The sequence below is a fragment of the Nematostella vectensis genome, chromosome 1, assembly GCF_932526225.1.
Source record: "Nematostella vectensis chromosome 1, jaNemVect1.1, whole genome shotgun sequence".
NCBI classification, from domain to species: domain Eukaryota; kingdom Metazoa; phylum Cnidaria; class Anthozoa; order Actiniaria; family Edwardsiidae; genus Nematostella; species Nematostella vectensis.
The window spans coordinates 8,109,328-8,128,396 of NC_064034.1; the positions used below are offsets into that span (position 1 = coordinate 8,109,328).

Below are 19,069 nucleotides of genomic sequence, written 5' to 3' on the forward strand. Positions count from 1 at the left end.
ATACTGTATTCCAAATAATGAAATGATTATATTGACGAAAAACATATGACCACACGATTTAGACACAAGCATAAAAGCTGGATATATGCCCCCACACACACATCCCGAAAAGCTACCTTAAGCGTGTTTTGGACTGTGTCTGTACGTGTGGTGAAGGAATCAAGTAAAGACCTTACGACTCGCCAGCCGGGGTCCAAAGGTCAATACGTATTGGCGGGCGTACGTGAGACAACCGTGAAAGACTGGTCACAAAAAATTCACCGACCATTTCCTTTGAATTACAACCTAACCTCAAGCGGAGAAAACTCTACTTAAAGTGACTTTGTAGGGGGTATAGCGTAACTTTTTTGTGTGGAATTTTCTGGATTATTTTGATGGCTATCTGTTCTGGTCATGAGTAATCGTCCCGACTCACGGAGGCAATAATGCGTGCTTTTATCTAAGACGTATCACATATCGGCTACATGTTATTACACACCACACGCCAAGTTCGGTCCTAGTGTTACAAAGTTTGAAAGAAATTGTCGCCGACACACAGTGATGTCTGCGGTTTTATTAATCTTTTCCGGTACTTTTTACTCTGTTTTCTCTGGGGGGGGGGGGGGGGGGGCTTAATAATTTAGTAGGCTCGATATACCAGCCGTTTCTGTGAGCCTGCAGACCAGGAGACCGTAACGCCCAACATCGGCTGAAAATAAAGCTTATCTTAAAAGATGAAATTAAAATTAGGTTTATCTAGTCTTTTTTAAGATTGTCCCAAGGATTTAGCTTGCTTGGCATGATAACGCTTTTCCTGGCTGTTTCTCAGCGCCTGTTTCAAATGTTTTGATGCGCAAAAAAGTCGAAAAAAAAAAACCCGCCTCCAATACTGCGACATTCCAGGTCAAAATAATGCATTCTTATCGTTTTACGGGTAGTACCTGCTCGAAAATAAACTCTGTGGCGTTTCATTATTCACGAAACCACAGAAGCACGCCACACAAGAATTAACATAATGTCAGGAAATTACAGAGACCAACAAGGAACACGCAACAAGAAAAACGCGTCATTTCTGTGTAGCCGAATCATTTCGTGGGGTAATGTCTTTCTTTCGCGATTCCCAAAGGATATCTGTCAGGTAATGTGTTTGTTGTGGTTATACTATTCGAGTTTATGATTTTCGTGTCAAAACTACACGAAGAGGTGATTGTCGTGATTCCTGGCATGTTCTTCCTCACGAAGGCCCCATCTTTACCGTCACCGGGGTGATATCTGGTTCCCCGTGTTGGTCCGATATGGGCCCCGTATTGGCCCAGCACAAGTAGAAAGTTTGCGTGATGATTTTACGTGATCGCGTGATCGCGTGCTGCCAATTTCGTCACGTTTGGAGTCCCAGGCTCTCTCCTCCGGCCTGAAGGTATATACCGCTGACCAGGTACCTGGGCCAGGAATGTTAGATGGTCGAAAGACAACACAGTTGACCTTTCATTGACTGAAAAGTTTCCCTGAAAAACATGCGTGCCGCTTTCTTATTAAGCAAATCCTGGACAACAAGAAACATTTAGAAACTATGGGTGAAACTCTAGAAACAAGGAAAGGGTAAGCAAGGAAGATTTTAGCTGGATTTTCGATCGCATGCTACCAGAATTCAAGCGTGAGCGCCCAAAGTTGACAACAATGCATTGTCGCTTTCTCACGCGACGAATCACTGCCTAATTTAGTGCTAATAAAACTCTTTATTTTCTTGATTTTACAGCCAAAACTTAGAAACCATAATATCCAAGCTTTCGAAGGAACAACCGGCCGGAAAACGGGACAGTTATTTGTTGGTAAGTTTTTGGATCGCGAGGGTTTTGAAGGCGTATCGTCGAACTAAACAAAGCACTATTCCCATGTGCCTGGTAGCCCTAATTCGCGGTACAATCCGTGCTATAATCTACGCTATTTGTAGCAAATGTGTTAACATATTAACTGAATGAAGGCCTGTCTGTAGGATTCGGGATCGTAGCGAAATCGTTGTGTATTTATTATGGTCGAGCAATCGAACGGACGGGGGTCGTAGCGCGAGGGGTGGTTCGATTGCTTTCCAAATGCTTCACAAGACGTGTCAACAAAAGCTTGCTATGTACATGTTGAGTCCCCGATGTCCAATCGACAGCGCTTGCGAGCATAAATAACGTAGTTCACATAGTTCATCTAGAGCCAAAGTGTCTATCATTGCGATTTAGGTGTCAAAGTAGGACTTTAGATGCCGAAAGATCAACATTTTAGTTTTTTCTGCTTCGGGCACGATTTTCAAATTAGAATCGAGCTGCCAAACAGACAGGTCGCCTCCGAACGCTGCTTGCACAGTGGGTCCTTAGCTTGTAAAAAAATATCATCACGCTAATTTAACTCCCGTTCAGAGGGGTCAATCGCGCAAGGATGTATGCACGCTAACCGACTTAAAAGCAGCCGTATAAATTCCGTTTCGAGCACACGCTTGCGGTCTAGCTTGGGAATGTTCAATAGTGATATAAACGAAAACTGGCCCATGATGAATATTTCGGCAAATGGACCAGCCTTGTGGAAATAAGGATACTTCCAACAAGATTGTATAGTTGTACTTTGCTCTGGTCTAGCAGTAACAGTCATCCTTTCTGCATGATATCTCGAAATCTAAATTGTTTGGGGCGGCCGGTATTTTACCCTATTTGTACTTTACAAGATGGCGTGCTACGTTTCAATCTTCTAATTATAATAAAGTAGCTGATGTCGAATAAAAATATTTTATGTACTTATGAAATGCATCTATTAGAATAGCGTTGTGCATGCAAAGCAGGGTCACTTTTCACGTAGATCGCTTGTCTGTGGGGGACTAAGCGAATGACCTTTTCGTATGTGACACTATTTTTTGTGTTATGGGGATATTTGGGTCAAACTTGCTACTGTTTTGAGGGTCTTTTCACACCTTATATTTAAGGTGTTATAAATCTTAGATTCATAAGTGCTGATAATTACAGATATACAAACATATCTCACAAATGATATCGCTTGAACGCACATTCACACCTCAGGTTGAAAAAAAAACTCTAGAATAAAAGTTTTTCACACTTCATAAATGTATTTTTTTTGTCATACTCATTTATAAACTATATACAAATAACACCGATTATATAATAGAAAGACAATAAAGACGTTTCCATCCAGCCTACCTTCAATAGGCAATTTAAAGAAAAATATATGTTTCTCTAGGTATTTTTTTTCTGGCTATGTTTATTGTGATTCCATACACAGCTATAAGCTTGAACCCCTGCAGAAGTTTGCATTAGCTAAACAATGGCACTGCTCTTGCCTGTGGTACTACATAAGTTAAAGGTTAATTCGGGAGCCTAGCACGTGTAGGTGCACCAAGTTATTCACACATAAGACACTCACAAAGTGGGAAATTGCTGTAGTCTTTTCAAGGAAAGGATGTTTTAAGTTAGCATGATATGGCTGTATATGAATAATTAACTCTATGCAAAATTAGAGCTTCCAGTTATTGTCATAGAAGTTTGAATCAGCATAATATGCGTAATGTTCTGCCCAGTGCATTATCACAAGGACACCCAGTGTTTCGCTACACAACAAATTCACTCAACTAAAACAGTGTGTCACTCGTATTTTTTGGATAGATTTATTTTGAGCCTAAATATTATGGTGCTCTGAAAAAAAAATCAATATTTAGACACTACTGAAGTCAGAATGCTTGAATATTTTTTAACAAACTTGAGAAAACCCCCTCAGCATTTCTTGGAGAAGGCATATCATCCATGGAGAACACATCATGTAGGTAGCGAATATTCATAACCTCATGTTAAAAAGTTTTACTTGTTAAAAACTATGAGATATAATGGACCAATTGGCAAGAAGGATTTTTTTCTGTATACCTATGATTGTCCATTTAAGTTAAGGTTGAAAACGGAAAAAAATTAAAAATTTTAAGACTTGATGTATCATAGTTGATGTAGGTTTATGCATAGTTTAAATATATTTGATAAATCTTTATGTTGCATTCTACAATTGTCAAGTATATGCATGATTATTCTACAGTTGCCTATTTATTATCTGGTTATACTTTAGTGAGTTTTAGAGATTCAATTCGATTTCAGGTTATTTGTTTGAGTTATTGTCCACATATAGTTACCAGATCCTCCAACTTACAAAACTAACAAATATAAATTGTGCTTGGGATTATGGTACCATGGGCATAATCTTGCACAGTAACAGAATTATTTTGCAAAAAAATAAAGAGCCCTTAGGGCCTTTTGAGATCACAGCCAGTATTAAAATGTTGCTGTGACCAAGTATGATAAATAGTCTTTAGTTTATTCATGAAGTGTGTAAATTGTATATTGAGTGAAAGCATATTTTGAACTCTATCAGATCTGGGTTTATTCTTTAAAAAAATGTTTAGTATTTTCTAAAATATTCATATTTTAGAACCACTATAGTATTTCATCCTTTCCCTATTTTCAAGGCTTTATAATCTAGACATGTTTGATCCTATGACTTAATGTATGGCTTATATGTTTCTTTCCTTTCTAGATATCAGGAATAGATCACACCAGTCTAATGTTCCATGTTGGAGCATCAGGTAAGAAAAAAATAAATTTTGTATAAAAATGGCTGGAATTCATAAGCTTATTTCTAGTCACAATCTTGAGCTTTCAAAAATCTTGTGAATTGTGTAACAAACTTTTTATGGGACTATAAAGGATGGGGTTGAAAAATGTGTCCCCAAGAAAGTTTGTTTTGATATGAAGAACAAGGTATACAGGTGATACAAAAATTGTGTTATTTCTGATACAAAATATATACTTAAAAAGACACCTTGTTGATGTGGATGAGCTGGCAGCTTTACTTGTCTGATGAACTAAAAGTTGACTAGCATTTGCTATTCTAGGGGAAACTCATATTGGAATCAAATGCATAAAAGATTATGTGATATTTTGATAAAGAAGCACCCCTTTTATTGATTTTTATTAGTTGACCTATTGTTTTGTACTTGTCAGGTCATAATGAGGCACAGTCAGAGGAAGATGATGAACCTGATATATTCCAATGTGGGCGTTGCCGCCAGATGTATACCAACCTGCAGAAGTACTTAAAGCATAAATCATCTAGGGAGTGCAGACAGAAATCTGCTACTCACTCAACTGTCACAAGTCCTGGCTTTAGTGACCCTGGGGTGAGGGAATGTTGAGTACAAACAAATTCTCTATATGTTGCACAATAGCATCAAATTATGAGTGACTGAAAAAAAAAAAAAACATGACCAAAACATGATTGACTCATCTGGAAGTTAAGAAAGCCTATCACCCACTCCTTTGTTGCTGTTTACCATTGAAAATTCAGCAGTTTATTCGCAAGAAAACAAACTACCAATGAAGTCTGATATGTTATTGACAGTATTTGATTGAAAATATCTTGTTTACTTGAAATGGAGCATAAAATGGCGGCATGATTGGCCTTCTTAAAGGGTGGCAGCTAGTATAAGGGGGCAGGTGCTGTCCTATTAGAAGAGCAGAAATTTGAAACCCCCCACAGCAAACCAAATTCAACTTCACCAATCGATCAATCGACTTTTGAACATCTATTTATATCAATAAGTTTCTTGTATTTTGCTGGAAAGAGGCCTCTCTTGGAGGGGACTACAAAAATCAGTCTAAAAGATAGCGTTTAATAAGACTGGAGCCGAGAATAACTTGGTGGTAGACCTGTGTAACCATCACAATAGGAATGGCTGTTAATTTGGGACTGATTGTTTACTCCTTTTTAAAAAGGTGCTGATGACACCTGCGATTCCTTGTGATCTATTGATGGCAATAGCATCTTTACGGTTATTCTAAATACAATGTTTATTTTGCAGAATATCGAATTTGGCGAAGAAAACAATTTTGTCCAAAGCCCGCCAAAGAGGTAAGATCAAAATATCGCAATCCATGCTTTAATATTTTTTCGCACTATGAAACAAAAGTTGTTTACCGTTGCTTTCAATATATAACCAGATATGACTGGCAAATGTTTGTCCATACGAACGCTTTAAATGTATTCGGAAAGTAATAATTCCTTGACAAATAGGTTTTTAACGCATTAAGAACAACAGCTTGTAAATTTTATTGTTTAGAAACCATCAAAAACTAAAAGAGCAATTGAGCGATCGAGTCGCTGCTACAAAAAGTCTCCTGCGGTTTCCTAATTGATTTCTATATGCAACATGATAGCTTTTTAAAAATTCTTCCTGTAGCGTTTAAAACAGGTGTTAGAATAAAATAAATATCTTCTTAAAAGGAGATTTATTTTTTATACGAAAGTAAGAATCTTTTAACCTAAATTTGACTATTTAATCAAGCGTATTCACCTTCCACATTTAAAATAGAGCATTTTGTAATCCCTCGATTATCATTTTCAGGAAACATGATCGTAAGGGTATAGCGAGACGAGTTTCCAACGTTCCCGAGTCCGACCCTGCCTCGGATCCTCCAAGCCCTGACATCCCTGTGGTGGTCCCGGACCACAGACCCTTCGCGATCGTGTCGCACGCGGGGCCACCCGGCCTCACTCCCGTTTGCTCCGTGGTTAATGGTATCCCAAGTCCCATTCCGCGCTCGGTCAATCAGGCCTTCGGCTCACGTGTCCCCCCGTTAAAGAGTCCCACTGAGAGAGGCCCAGTGTACAGTAGACCCGAAGTGCCCCAACAGCGAGGGCCTTCGATGGCCTCCCCGCATCCTTACACTCTGCCCTTTGTGACGTCACAGCCATCACCGGTTCATCACGTGATCATCAATAACCCCATGCCTCCGAGTCATCTCCTTCCCGCACATGGCTGGCCACGCCCCACGATAGCGGTAGACCCGCACTTCACTAACGACAAGGAGCCGAGCATGGGTGCCGCTCATACGTCGCTACAAGTTCGGGGAGACGGGAAAATGCCACGAAGGTCTGAGCACTCGACACCGCTACCTCAGCCGCAGCCACAACAACCACCACCACAAGCGGTACCTTTAGATTCGTCTGGCCAACCAGTAGTTGTACATCTCAAGGAGAGAGGTGAGTTGGCAAACGCGATAGAGTTTCCCAACCAACAACTACCTTGATGCAAGAAAGACAGTTATTCATCGTCAAGGTATCACCCTGCTAATCTGTATACTAACTCCCCCCGACACGGCTTATTTTAGAATAAGTCGATTAATCACCGGTCTCTGTTAATCTGTAGGGCGACCAATACGCCCCAAGGAGACAGGCCTGACAGAGGAAGAGCTTACTCAAGAGATCATCACATCCTCCGGCCAGAAGATATTTAAATGCAAAAAGTGCGAGAAAGAGTTCAGCTTTTCCAGCCGCCTGAAGAGGCACCTTCTCGTGCATACGGGCGCGCGGCCCTTCGAGTGCCCTATCTGTTTCCGTCGCTTCACGCAGGCCGTGGATCTTAAGCGTCACATGCTGAGGCACAGCGGGCAAAAGCCGCACGTCTGCCAGTACTGCGGTAAACAGTACACTCGTGGCGATAGGCTCAAGGTACGGTGACCATGTCACGTAATCTGCTCTTTCTTGATTACACTGTCGCTCCAAATTTACAATTTTGTTTTAATGGCGAAAAATCGGAAAATCGCGAAAGATCTCATGTATTTTAAGCGCCATGGTTTACGTGATCAGACAAGTAAAATAATTCCGCACTCAGCTTGAGGGTGCGTCCGCTTTTAGGTAATCACTTTGACACATTGCCATCACGCAATTATTAAATGACTGACCCTGACACGGCAATCTGGCTTTTCTGGGAGATACGAATTTATCGACATCACAATAGAAAACAATCACGATGATCTTTATGTCAGTCAGTGTCGTGCGTGACTTTGTGTAGTGACTTCACGCAAAATCTTTGCACGAAGGATGAAATATCACTACAAAAAGTCACGCACGACATTGACTGACATAAAGATCACGAAATAAGGACAGAAAAAAAAAAAACTTTATAGTTTATGGTTAAATTAGGTATCCCATGACAAAATTTCACGCCGAATTTAAGTTTAATGGTGCGGATATTGCAGCTCTTCTAGTCACATAAACCAGCTTGTTTTAGCACCAAGCCTCAAACAAGCGCCCCTCTCCGATTAGTGATCCCCTAAGACCAAGATACTAAATTGTGCGGTAACCTCAAAGTGAAACGTGATAAGTTTGTAACCTGAGGTCCATCCTCTTGCCAAGTTTTACGGTAGCCTTCGTATATGATGTCTAGTTTTAACCTCAAGTTATTTGCTTGTAGGTGCACCTTTTGAGTCATACCGAAGGTGGTCCCCTAGCCAACCACGCCCTAGTCCCAAAGCCATACAACTGCTCACGCTGCAGCATGACGTTTGAAGACGCCGAAGAGCTCTACGTGCACACCTGTGATTTTAACCAAGACGGATCCAAGCCACTGGACATAGACGTCAAGGGCGAAGACAGCAACAGTCAACTAAACGACGAGGATTCACTGGATTCTACAGGCAGATATGAGGGCAAGGCTAAGGCTTATCGCTGCGATGAATGCCACTCGACTTTCACTAAATCCACGTCTTTGAAGTCGCATCTCCTCAAGCATACAGGAGAGAAGAAGTTCAAGTGTGCTCACTGCCCGAAAACGTTCTTCAGCTCAAGCAGTTTGAAGATTCATGTTCGAGTCCACACAGGAGATCGTCCTTTCAAATGCAAGGAGTGTCCCAGAAAGTTTAGCGACCCTTCCAATTTCAATAAGCACAAAAGATGGCATGCCAAGCAAGCAGCTCACGGAGGCTTTGGTAACTACACCATGCACGTACTGAAGACACCCGAGACAGGACAAGTGGTGGGACATGAGGGGGATTCACCACCAGATAAGAAACTTTGCGTAGAAGCTGACTCTCCATCTGAAAGAGGGCAGTCTGTCGACGAAAGCTCAGAAAATACAGGTGCACCTACTCCTGAAGGGAGCGATAGCTTGTTCCAGGAGGAGGATGATGAAGATGAAGATATTTCGGTTGATGATGATGATAGTCAAGTGGCGAGCTTTGCATCTCCTGAAGTTCTTGTGGGGATGACTGAGAACAGCAGACAAACATCAGAACCTGAAGAACCAGAACCCGTTCCACATGAAGAGGAAAGCAAACCTGGACAAGAGGGAGCTAAGGAAAATGGGGAAGAGTCGGATAATGTGCTAGTGAAAGAGGAAAAAATGGAATCTTAGATTTTAGCCAATCCAATGGGTTTTAACACATTCATCCCCATTAACAATATATGGGTATGGTAGGGATATTTTAAGATGTGGTCAGGTCTTACTGCTCACATTTTATTATTGAGCTAAGATACATAGATATCTGCTAAGTTGGGTTCCACTGTATTCTATCATTATCTAATCTAACTTGTTTCCATATGATGATAAATAGTATATTTTTCATTTATAATGATTAGTATAATTTTCAATCATATAAACGGATAGCAGTAGTTTATGATCATATGAAGTAACATTGTGATATCAGAGAAATATCTTTTTTAAGGAAATTTCATCTGTTTGGTCGTGCCGGCATGTACAAATATATCTTTAACCTTACACCTAACTAAGATAAGCTTCTGGTTAACACCTGCTGTCATACAGCTTAACACAGTAGGCTTTGAAGAGGTTCTAGGTGCAATAGAGGCAAATAGTAATCCATATATATCCATATATATCCATATATATCAAGTGTGTCAATTGTTAATCATAACATATAAGTAAATATATATTCATAGAGATAGTATAGAAGCCTTTCGGCTTCAGTAGTTTGTGTATTCAAAAAAAACCTTAGGTAAAACCTGCAGTGAATATAGTTCATCATTGCCAAGCAAATGCACATTAGTTCACAATCATTCATAACATTTGGTGTTTAGATTTTATAGTATGGTTTTGTTATAAAAGGAATGACACATTGGAGATGTGGATGGTAAATGAATTAGGTTTAAAAAACCCAGATATGATATATACTTTTTAGATATAAATATATAATCATTTTAAATCATCTTTGGTCGTGTCGATTTAAAAGTTTGTTTAGTTAGTTTTGGTATATCGGTTGTCCTAATTATTGCACAACTTTTTAGATGTCACAACCATTAGTTTATAGTGTTTTGGATAGCACAAATGATCATGGCTTATAAAGATGTTATGATGGGGTTAATAATTTCATGACTGGTGCAAGGTGATCTTGTTCCATATCTTTCACTCAAAGCCAACTCATGTAAATGCATGAAGCAAAGCTTCTGCATTGCATAAAAATAGTGTTTTTAGTAAAAAATATAACATTATATATCAAATAGTAGTGTGCCATTTTTAATTAGTAGTTTAGTTAAAGTTTTTATGTAATCACTTCTAAGCTTACTGATGTATCAATCCCTCCAAACATGCCGATATCACACAACAGATATCTATATAATTTCCAGATTAGACAATAAATATTTAATCTTGTCTTGGAATAACAAGGTTATCGTAACTCTGTAAAAGGTCACTAAAAGAAACTTCAAAACACAACCAAATCTTTTTTCGGAGATTTGTTAGAATACTTAACTATTTACTTACTCTATTTTTGTACATTATTCTGATTATATACTATACTCTTTAAAAAATGAGTATATCTTTATTTGAAATCGATGGATATGATATACAGTATATGTATATATAAATGCACAGCTTGCAGCCTTGCAACTTTTGTCTGCTGATATTTAATTAATGGTACTGTATTGTTTCTTATTTTAACTCGTTCTGAAATTAATAAAATTCTGATTAATTTAAAGCTTGCACGAAAGAATGAGGTGGATTGATAAAACAGGTACAAAGACTGAATTTTCTGATAAAGTATTTTTTATCATTATTTGTGCCAAGCTTTAATCAATTCAGCTAACTCAGCAATACATCAGTTCAGCTTACAGTTTAATCATCGAAAAAGTTTATGTGCACCTATTTCTTACTATTGTTACCCATAAATTCATATTTAGTCAATAGAATATAGTTACCCTCCTAATCCCATCCATTTGGGACTACAAAATGGGAATTGCATCGTGTTGTTAAAGTGAAACATTGCAACAATAAACATACTATTTTATAAAACTAGTTGACACTAAGTGAACACAAACTTGGGAATCTGGTAGTTAGCCAAGGTTTTCTGAAGGGGGGCAAAAGCACAGATACAGATTTCATATCTGATGTAGAGAGAAAATTAGAAGACAAAAGATTTGAAATCATTTTTAGTAATCATGTGAATGGGTTTGCACAACCCTCCAACAACTATGCACATATAGAGAATAAAAAAAGGAATGCAATGGTATTAAGAGCTGCTTATCTCTTGGCAGTATAAAATTGCGATGGAGCACTTTAAGACACTGGCCGACAAAGGCATGCATGGATACTGTAAAATGTTACTGCCCTTGCATAGATAATAGTTACAGGCTTATTAGATCAATGCAAAAAAAAAAAACAATTTATTGTTGCCAAATGCATCCCATATTCTGTAATTTGAAATCGTGTATGTTATTAAAAAATATTTCAGAAGATTTGAGCTTGTTAATGTTAACTAAAAAACAAATCCTGGTAAGCTTGTTTCAGGAAGCCAAAATAGTGTATGACTTGAAGTGCCTCACATTTTAGTCTACAATATCTAATGTAATTCCTTTTGTACAAACAAATTTGAAGGGTATAGAGAGAATTCCCCTCCTCATTCCTTGATCATTGTAGGGTAGCTGCAGTATGGCATCTGCCATAGTTCACAACCTTTGAAATCAAGCACATATAAAATCTTTCAATGCTTTTCTTGCTTTTCACATCTATTTCTTTGACTCTAAATATGTACAATTGAAACCAAGGAGTATAATTTTAAACGAAACAGTATGTGCAGTCCTTTCTGCTATTAGGCACAGATAGTAAACAACTTACTAAATATGCATTTTTTAAGAATTTGACATTCTTGGCATAATATGAGTCAGCCCACAATGCTGTCAACTGTATGTCCTTTCTTTTGGGGGATAATTAAACACCATCTCTACAGGGGGCCTGCTCCTTTCATGGTTTTCTGAAGACTGGGGGTCCAGTTCCATGTATGCTGTTTGGGGAAAAACAGAACTTCCACTTCACATTCACCCATTAATTGATTTCCATGACTTCAACACCTTCCTGCTCCTCATCTTCTATGTCTTTTAACTGTGAAGTCCACACTTCAATGTCTGTACCATAGATCTGCAAAAATTGATATAAACAACATACAGTACATGCAGAAAGGAAAAGATAACTCTCATCACACTTATTATTTTTCTATCACCTCAACTATACAGTATTTAAAAATTGCAAAATTTCAGTGATATGAACACTTCATGTTATGATTCACAGTACCTCTGAAACAAATTCCAACACTTTTCTCTTTGTGAGTTCTTTGTTTGATCGTGATCCCCAACTGTATTCAAATGTAGCTTCCTCTCCTCCTGTTACCTTTCTTCGTTCCAAATACCTGGTGAAATGTGCTTTTGTTTTAGTAAATACACACAGTGTCTATAGCAATTTCAAAAAATGTGTTTATGCCCAAGAGTAAAGTTTTATGCGAACAAGAATGGCACCATTACTCTGCCCCCAACTTGCTCTGCTGTCCAAAATAAAAAATATATTACTGTAGCTTCGCCTTCCAACATGTGAGTGTTTTTACACCAATACTGGTGAAGTTTGCATGGGCTCAAAGCTCAAAATGACAACATTTCTTGGAATATACTGAGTCGAAGCAACAGCAGCTGACATACCCTTGTCTTGTAAACTCTTGAGCAATTAGCTTCTCTGGGTCGCCAAATACTTCATGTTCCTTTCTGGAATGGGAAAAAAGACCAAGCTCTTAAAGGCTACAACATCATCAAATGTATTTTAATTGTGCAAATCATACTTCCAAGTATTTCATTGATTCTCAAGACTTTCCAATTAGTATTAACATTGACAACAAATAGTTCTATTTAATATCATGATGATCACCTTGTGTGTGTGTGTTTTTTTAAGGGACAATTACTAGCAAAATTCCCTCTAAAACAATAGATGATTATAAGTTTCCCTCATGCATGAATGATGAGGGAAGCATTAATGATGAGGGAAATTTCGTTTCAAAAAATTTAGAACCAAGATGCTTGTCTTCTATTTTCCACCAGGGAAAAAATAGAAGGCAGCTTCCTGATCATAACAGGAATGCCTGTGGCGTTGGGGCATCCCTCGGTTGCACAGGTAGCCCAGGCTAATGGGAAGTGTAGGTTTATTACAGAGTTTGTATGAGCGAACAAATCTTGTTGAAATAAATATGCTGATTTGAAAATAAAACAGTAGCTTGACGTTGCTGCTACTCAAACCCGCCATTATTTGCCATTTTAAGCTGTTTTAGCTGCTGCGAATTTTTCCTGTCGCCTCAGTCTTTTCCAACGTCCCTCCAAACCTATTTACCACCCCAACTTTTAGAAAACGCGAAATAAAATCTGTCTATCTATCATTCATCCATTTATTTATTTGTTTATTTTTTTTCCTTGTTTGCAATTAATTATATCGGTAAATGTACAACGATAACATATATATATATATATATATATATATATTCATCTCATTTTTTGGGAGATTGGAATGACTTTTTTAGCAAATCCATAACTGCTTTTTCCTCTGTAGCGCCGCTTGACAAGGCAAGGTCAAACTGATGCGAAGCACCCTACCCCGGCTGGTAGAATTTGGCACGGTGTGTATTGTCTTTTTATCCACGAACGGCCCATCGAGCGTTGCTATCACGAATATTTTCAAATTCAAAAGAAAGATTCTCGCTCAAATGGCAAAACTGGGATGAATAGATGATTTTATCACTAAATTCCCCTCGTGCCATGCTATAACTTACATGTAACAATAACATTTCGAAACAAATTCTTATCAGAAAGAATAGTGGAAGAAATCTTAGAGAGATCTGTTCCTTACTTTGGTTCTAATCCCATTTTCTTCAAAAAGTGCCACAAGCTTGCTGAAAGAGATGTAGTATCATTACTATTAGTTCAATGAGATGTAGTATCATTACTATTAGTTCAGATGTAGTATCATTACTATTAGTTCAGATTATCATTACTATTAGTTCAATAAGATGTAGTATCATTACTATTGGTTCAATGAGATGTAGTATCATTACTTTTGGTTCAATGAGATGTAGTATCATTACTATTAGTTCAATGAGATGTAGTATCGGTTCAATGAGATGTAGTATCATTACTATTGGTTCAATGAGATGTAGAACTGTTATCTTTTTACCCCTCTGTGTGAAAAATAAATGGGTTTTTTCAAGTATGCTCTGATCAATGTGTTAGGCTACATAGATCCTGGTATTTTTCTCCTGATACTTCAGTTAATTTTTCAGACAGATGCAAGAAACCAACCATTTGACATCTGATGGGTATGCAATAGGTTTTAATCCTGCTCTTTGAGTAGTTGTGCCTTAAGCAAAGGATTGCTTGTTCAATATTATTTCTAAAGATTTGGACTTACTGTAATTGTTATTTGTTTTGTTATTGTTTTCGACCAAACAAAGATTAAGGGTTTGGGATGTACCGTATACTGAGGACAAGGCAAAGACCAACAGCCATCTATCCTGTGTTGTTATAGGGTGTACTAAGCATACAAAACTAAAGCCAGTACCTTCATTCATGATATTGTCAGACATAAGAATAACACTTAAGACAAGCATGAGTAGACCCATTCTGGGAGACTCATCACCCCTGAAAAAAGCAAAATAAGATTTTAGTTGGTAGTTTTAATTCAAATCACTGCTTATTGAGAATCACAGGTGGTCCAGTGTGTTCAGCGTGTAAGCGTATGGGGCCTCTCACCACAGGTCGCCCAGTGTGTTAGCATGTCAGCTACGTATGGGGCCTCTCACCACAGGTGGCCCAGTGTGTTAGCGTGTCAGTGTATGGGGTCTCTCACTTCTGCTGTAACAGGTTTGATTTCCAATACATGGATAGTAACTTTTTGTTTCTTAGCCCTGAATTTGTTTTGTTGAATGTGTGTCCCCCCCTATTCTTAATACATACATAGATATAGGATTTTCAAAGTGAAGCGCTTACTGTAGAACATGGTTTAAGCACTATATAAATGCTATACATATACATTTTTATCGCACGTTTTATTCACATTATCCTGCTTTCGGTAAAATATGAGGAGTCCCTCTGGTTTTCCCTGATGGTTTTCAAATGGCAATTGCCATTTTCGCTGACAACATATTTTGAAATGGGTGTATTAACATCAAATTACAACAAGGACATTTATCAGGCGTAGGACACAAATAGAGTTGGGTATAATTTCAAGGATTCTGAAACATTATGCAGTATAATAGTCACATTGTACAATTTCATTCAAGATGCAAATCGCTTTTACCAGTCCAACATTTCATGCATCTCTTCTCTATCAAGTTTATCAAGGAGCATGTAGACCTTTGCTTTGCCAGACCCTTCAACTTCCACAAGCTCAATACCAAACACCTAGAAAATCATATAAAGTATATCTATTTTAAAAAGGCTGCACAAATACTCTTAAAAAAGGTTTTTGGGCATTTCAAGCACCAACTTTGAGCTTGTTTTGTTGCTTTGTTTTGTATTGTATATGTTTGTTTCATTTTGTTGTACTTTTCGCATTCTTCCTGTGCTAATCTTGCAAAGAGACGTCCCTTCCTTACACAGCTAGCGTAACCTGCCTTCCTCTTTTTTCCTCTAGTATTATTCACAGCATATTTTACACGGAAATATCTTTAACTATTCAAGTAAAGAAGAAAAAGATTTGATAAATGACCATTCAGAAGTTCAGAAGCAGCCAGTCGTGGAAGATTAGCACGTGAAGAATGTGAAAACAACACGTCTTGAAATTAACAATACCCGAGACAAAGCAATTTGTCTAAACAAAGAGCCAGCGCAAATGCCCATTTTCAAAAAATCTAATCGCTTACTTACAACCCTTCAATAAAGCTCAATGTTTCTAAACATCTTAATTTTATTTTACCAAAACAACAAAAAAATTAATCGGCAAAATTTCACATGACGCGGCTAAAAAAGGAAACAAATTTACATTTCTTCATTTTTAAAGTATTAAATACAGTAGTCCCAGGAATTGCCCCTAAAACTTAAGATCAACCAAACAGATTGCTTTCATTTTTGGTAGGCTATAAGAAATAAGAGGTAGCTAAATAACAAGGGTAAAAAAATCTTTGCTTGCATATGGATTTTTTTCAGGGGCGAATTTCAAAGTAGGTAAATAACAGAGTGACTGAAATAAAAATATGCCAATATCTCAGAATTCCTCTTATAGATTTTAATAAAGCTTCCTCTAAGTGACCACCAAGGTCTGATGTACAATATCCTTTAGCTTATTCCTTTTAGCGAAAAAGCACTTTGCGAATAATGAATTTAACTGGTTTACCGTTCCGTTGCCATAGAAACAGCAATGTAAACAAATGTTACATTTTCATATAGTTCATCCCTAGCTACATGGCATGGCCAAATAGTTTGATGATCCGATCCCTGTAACAGAAGATACGAGTTGTGATTGACAGGATGGTTGGGCATTCGGGAAACTGTATCGAATCCCCTTAAAAGGTTGCACTCAGAGAATCTATGCTTGTGTTGTACTGTAGCTCTAAAAGGTTCATGGGAAATGTGTAAATGGCTGGAATCTGCTCTCTGAAAGCAATTTGAAAACAAAACCATTGGTTCAATATCCATAAAGCACTAAGGTTACGGCAATGTTTTTTGAGTGCAAACTTATTTGACTCTGAAAGGAGCAAGAAGTATTCTAATAGGTTTTTGAGAGATAATGAATGTGGGCCTGTGTTTTGAGTTAGTCATTTGTAATGTTTTCTGGGCTAAAACATCACTAAGAAATATGCATCACTAAGAAATATGTTGAACTCAACCACAGAACTTTATTTTATTTCTGAACAACCCACGACATGCCCAAAAGGCATTCTAAATTATGTTATACAACACAGGAAGCCCATCCCAATATATTACAATGTTGCCCTATGACAAGCTTACAGTACATACCTTGTGAAGTTGTTTTGTTGAGAGTTCCATGACTTGGGAGAAAGCCTTGGAATGTTCTTTTAGCACATGTTTAGTGATATCTAAAAAGACAGAACAATTACATATGTATCCAGCGCACAACTGTATAGTATGATATAAATGCCTTACGTAGAAAAATCACACGCTACAGAATGAACAGTAAACAACCAACAAGTTATTATGTGCATACCAACTAACTTCAAACCAAAAACATACCTGCCCGCTTTATTGGAATCTTTTTCCTATCAGCAAACAAAAGATAGCGTGTTGTCTCTGCAACCTGTATGGGAATAAAAATAAGGAGAAATGGTTATGGCATTTAGCAAACCATTTTCTTCTAGGTACTGTACGTCCTTCAAGTTCATAGTGTTTCTCAATATTTCTAAGGAGGGACCTTACAGTAGAGTGGGGTTGTTGTTCCTATACCCCCTCCGCTCCGCACCCCTTTCGCCCATCTGCCTTTGACCATGTATCCATTAGTTGGTTTTATTACCTTTCGATCAAGTTCAGCCCCTGAAAGTTGGTTCTTTTGTGTTGGAGATGGACTATTTTCATCGTCATCTGCATGCTGCTGCCTGAGGAACAAATTTGTATTCCATCTTTTAAGCTTTGTAACAAAAACACAAATAGTTAAACAAAGGAAATAGTTCAGTGGGGTATAGGTAGTTGCTTAATTGAGATGGTATAACTAGATAGACTACTGGCAAGCTGCAGAAAAACAAGATAGTCTGCGAAGGCATGGTTTCAAGTGTCAACCCTGTGTCGGAGCAAAAGAAACTGGAGTCAGATAGGGGGTGTTTTTTTTTTTTTTTTTTGGGGGGGGGGGGACTTTTTTGAAGGCTGGACTGAGCTCATATTTATTATATGCCTTATAAAGGGCAAGCTTATTTAATAGGCTATATATTAATTCACAGTATACTCCACAGACTGAAAAAACGAGAATCCAGGCTTCTTCACTTAAGCTGTGCTTACTGGAAATATGCTATTACAGGGTCCTATCCCTAATCCATTTTTACAGCCATGCTTCATTTGCTTCCTTGTTGCTGTTTATCTCAAATCCAGGTCCGGTTTCTTGTAGAAAAATCCTGTTCTGCTTACCCAAATGTTATTTTCTGAGCCTAAAATGGGGATGAATCCTGTCCCCTCTTTTATTCCTGAATGACCCCCATGTTGAAATATCATAGCTTTTAACTCATCCACATTAGGCGGGTGTCACAAGATTTTGGACCTCATCACAAGCCTAATTTTTGTGAGAACGTTTATAAATTCTCTGTATTCACCCGAATTGGGTCTCTAGGGATTTTTAACATATTTACTGTATTTTACCCGTTGGGTTGACAACTATGGAGTTGTATCGAAGAGATTGTTCTGAGAAACGAGTTTCCACGACATGCAATACCCACAATCACCCTGAAATTTACCCTTGACAAGAAGATTGTGGAAGGCCTACTGCCATCATGGCAGCCTGCAAATTTGAATCACCATCCGATAACAGAATGGTGAATGACATTAAACTAACATTCCTAGCAATTGCTGTTCTATATACTATACCTCTGCTTTTGACCTTTGCGTCTTCCCTGAGTCTGTTGCGATGCTGGTATCTCGTCCTAAATCAAAACAAAACCTCGATCATTGTTGAACTAAAAACATCAGCTGACATTGACAGTCTTTAAAACACCGAACAGATCCCTCATAAACTTACATCATCCGTGTCAACACGGCGTTTTCTAGTCTTGTCCTTCGCTTTGGGCATCTTCCTGGCGAGGAATGGACAAGGAAAAATACGTGGAGCCAAGGATAGGGATGATAAAGTTGGTTAAATTCGCACTTCTTCCTTGTGCACGTAAAATCTCCCGCCAAGAAAATCACACTTTAGTATCACGTGTTGCGCATGGTGAAACCACTGACTGCTCGCGGGCCCGTCATCGTTTTATTCTCTTTTTTATGCATCAAAGTATTATATTTCGTAAATTTTATGAAATACAGA

At 38.1% G+C, this 19,069-nt stretch overlaps 2 protein-coding genes across 4 annotated transcripts; one reads left to right on the top strand and one right to left on the bottom strand.

Moving 5' to 3' along the window:
• The first annotated feature begins 955 nt into the window (after positions 1-955).
• On the top strand, positions 956-11,095 carry LOC5520599 (zinc finger protein 768-like). 3 transcript variants are annotated; one of them, XM_048721411.1, is made up of 8 exons: positions 956-1,117; positions 1,736-1,808; positions 4,549-4,597; positions 5,016-5,191; positions 5,873-5,922; positions 6,416-7,053; positions 7,220-7,521; positions 8,267-11,095. In XM_048721411.1, the coding sequence occupies exons 1-8, from the start codon at positions 1,080-1,082 to the stop codon at positions 9,203-9,205; spliced, it is 2,265 nt and encodes a 754-aa protein (XP_048577368.1). In that variant the 5' UTR covers positions 956-1,079; the 3' UTR covers positions 9,206-11,095. The 3 variants fall into 3 exon arrangements, with proteins under 3 accessions (XP_048577368.1, XP_032221491.2, XP_048577461.1); XM_032365600.2 differs by lacking the exon at positions 956-1,117 and adding an exon at positions 1,393-1,578; XM_048721504.1 differs by lacking the exons at positions 956-1,117; positions 1,736-1,808 and adding an exon at positions 1,900-3,789.
• A 695-nt stretch (positions 11,096-11,790) lies between these two features.
• LOC5520600 (non-structural maintenance of chromosomes element 3 homolog) lies at positions 11,791-18,957 on the bottom strand. Its single transcript, XM_032365616.2, has 11 exons — positions 18,785-18,957; positions 18,634-18,689; positions 17,576-17,657; positions 17,299-17,362; positions 17,065-17,144; positions 15,407-15,510; positions 14,669-14,748; positions 13,961-14,003; positions 12,769-12,831; positions 12,371-12,485; positions 11,791-12,217 (listed from the first exon to the last, which is right to left on the bottom strand). The coding sequence occupies exons 1-11, from the start codon at positions 18,833-18,835 to the stop codon at positions 12,125-12,127; spliced, it is 831 nt and encodes a 276-aa protein (XP_032221507.2). The 5' UTR covers positions 18,836-18,957; the 3' UTR covers positions 11,791-12,124.
• Positions 18,958-19,069: the final 112 nt, after the last annotated feature.

What these genes read in the sequence shown, in the direction of transcription:
- LOC5520599 (XM_048721411.1), top strand. Translation starts at nt 1,080, where the DNA reads ATGTCTTTCTTTCGCGATTCCCAAAGGATATCTGTCAG. An exon ending in AACGGGACAGTTATTTGTTG is followed by an intron (nt 1,809 to 4,548) that starts GTAAGTTTTTGG and finishes TTTCCTTTCTAG; the next exon opens with ATATCAGGAATAGATCACAC. An exon ending in GTTCCATGTTGGAGCATCAG is followed by an intron (nt 4,598 to 5,015) that starts GTAAGAAAAAAA and finishes TGTACTTGTCAG; the next exon opens with GTCATAATGAGGCACAGTCA.
- LOC5520600 (XM_032365616.2), bottom strand. Translation starts at nt 18,835, where the DNA reads ATGCCCAAAGCGAAGGACAAGACTAGAAAACGCCGTGTTGACACGGAT. An exon ending in GATTCCAATAAAGCGGGCAG is followed by an intron (nt 17,145 to 17,298) that starts GTATGTTTTTGG and finishes CTGTCTTTTTAG; the next exon opens with ATATCACTAAACATGTGCTA. An exon ending in TGACAATATCATGAATGAAG is followed by an intron (nt 14,004 to 14,668) that starts GTACTGGCTTTA and finishes CATCTCTTTCAG; the next exon opens with CAAGCTTGTGGCACTTTTTG.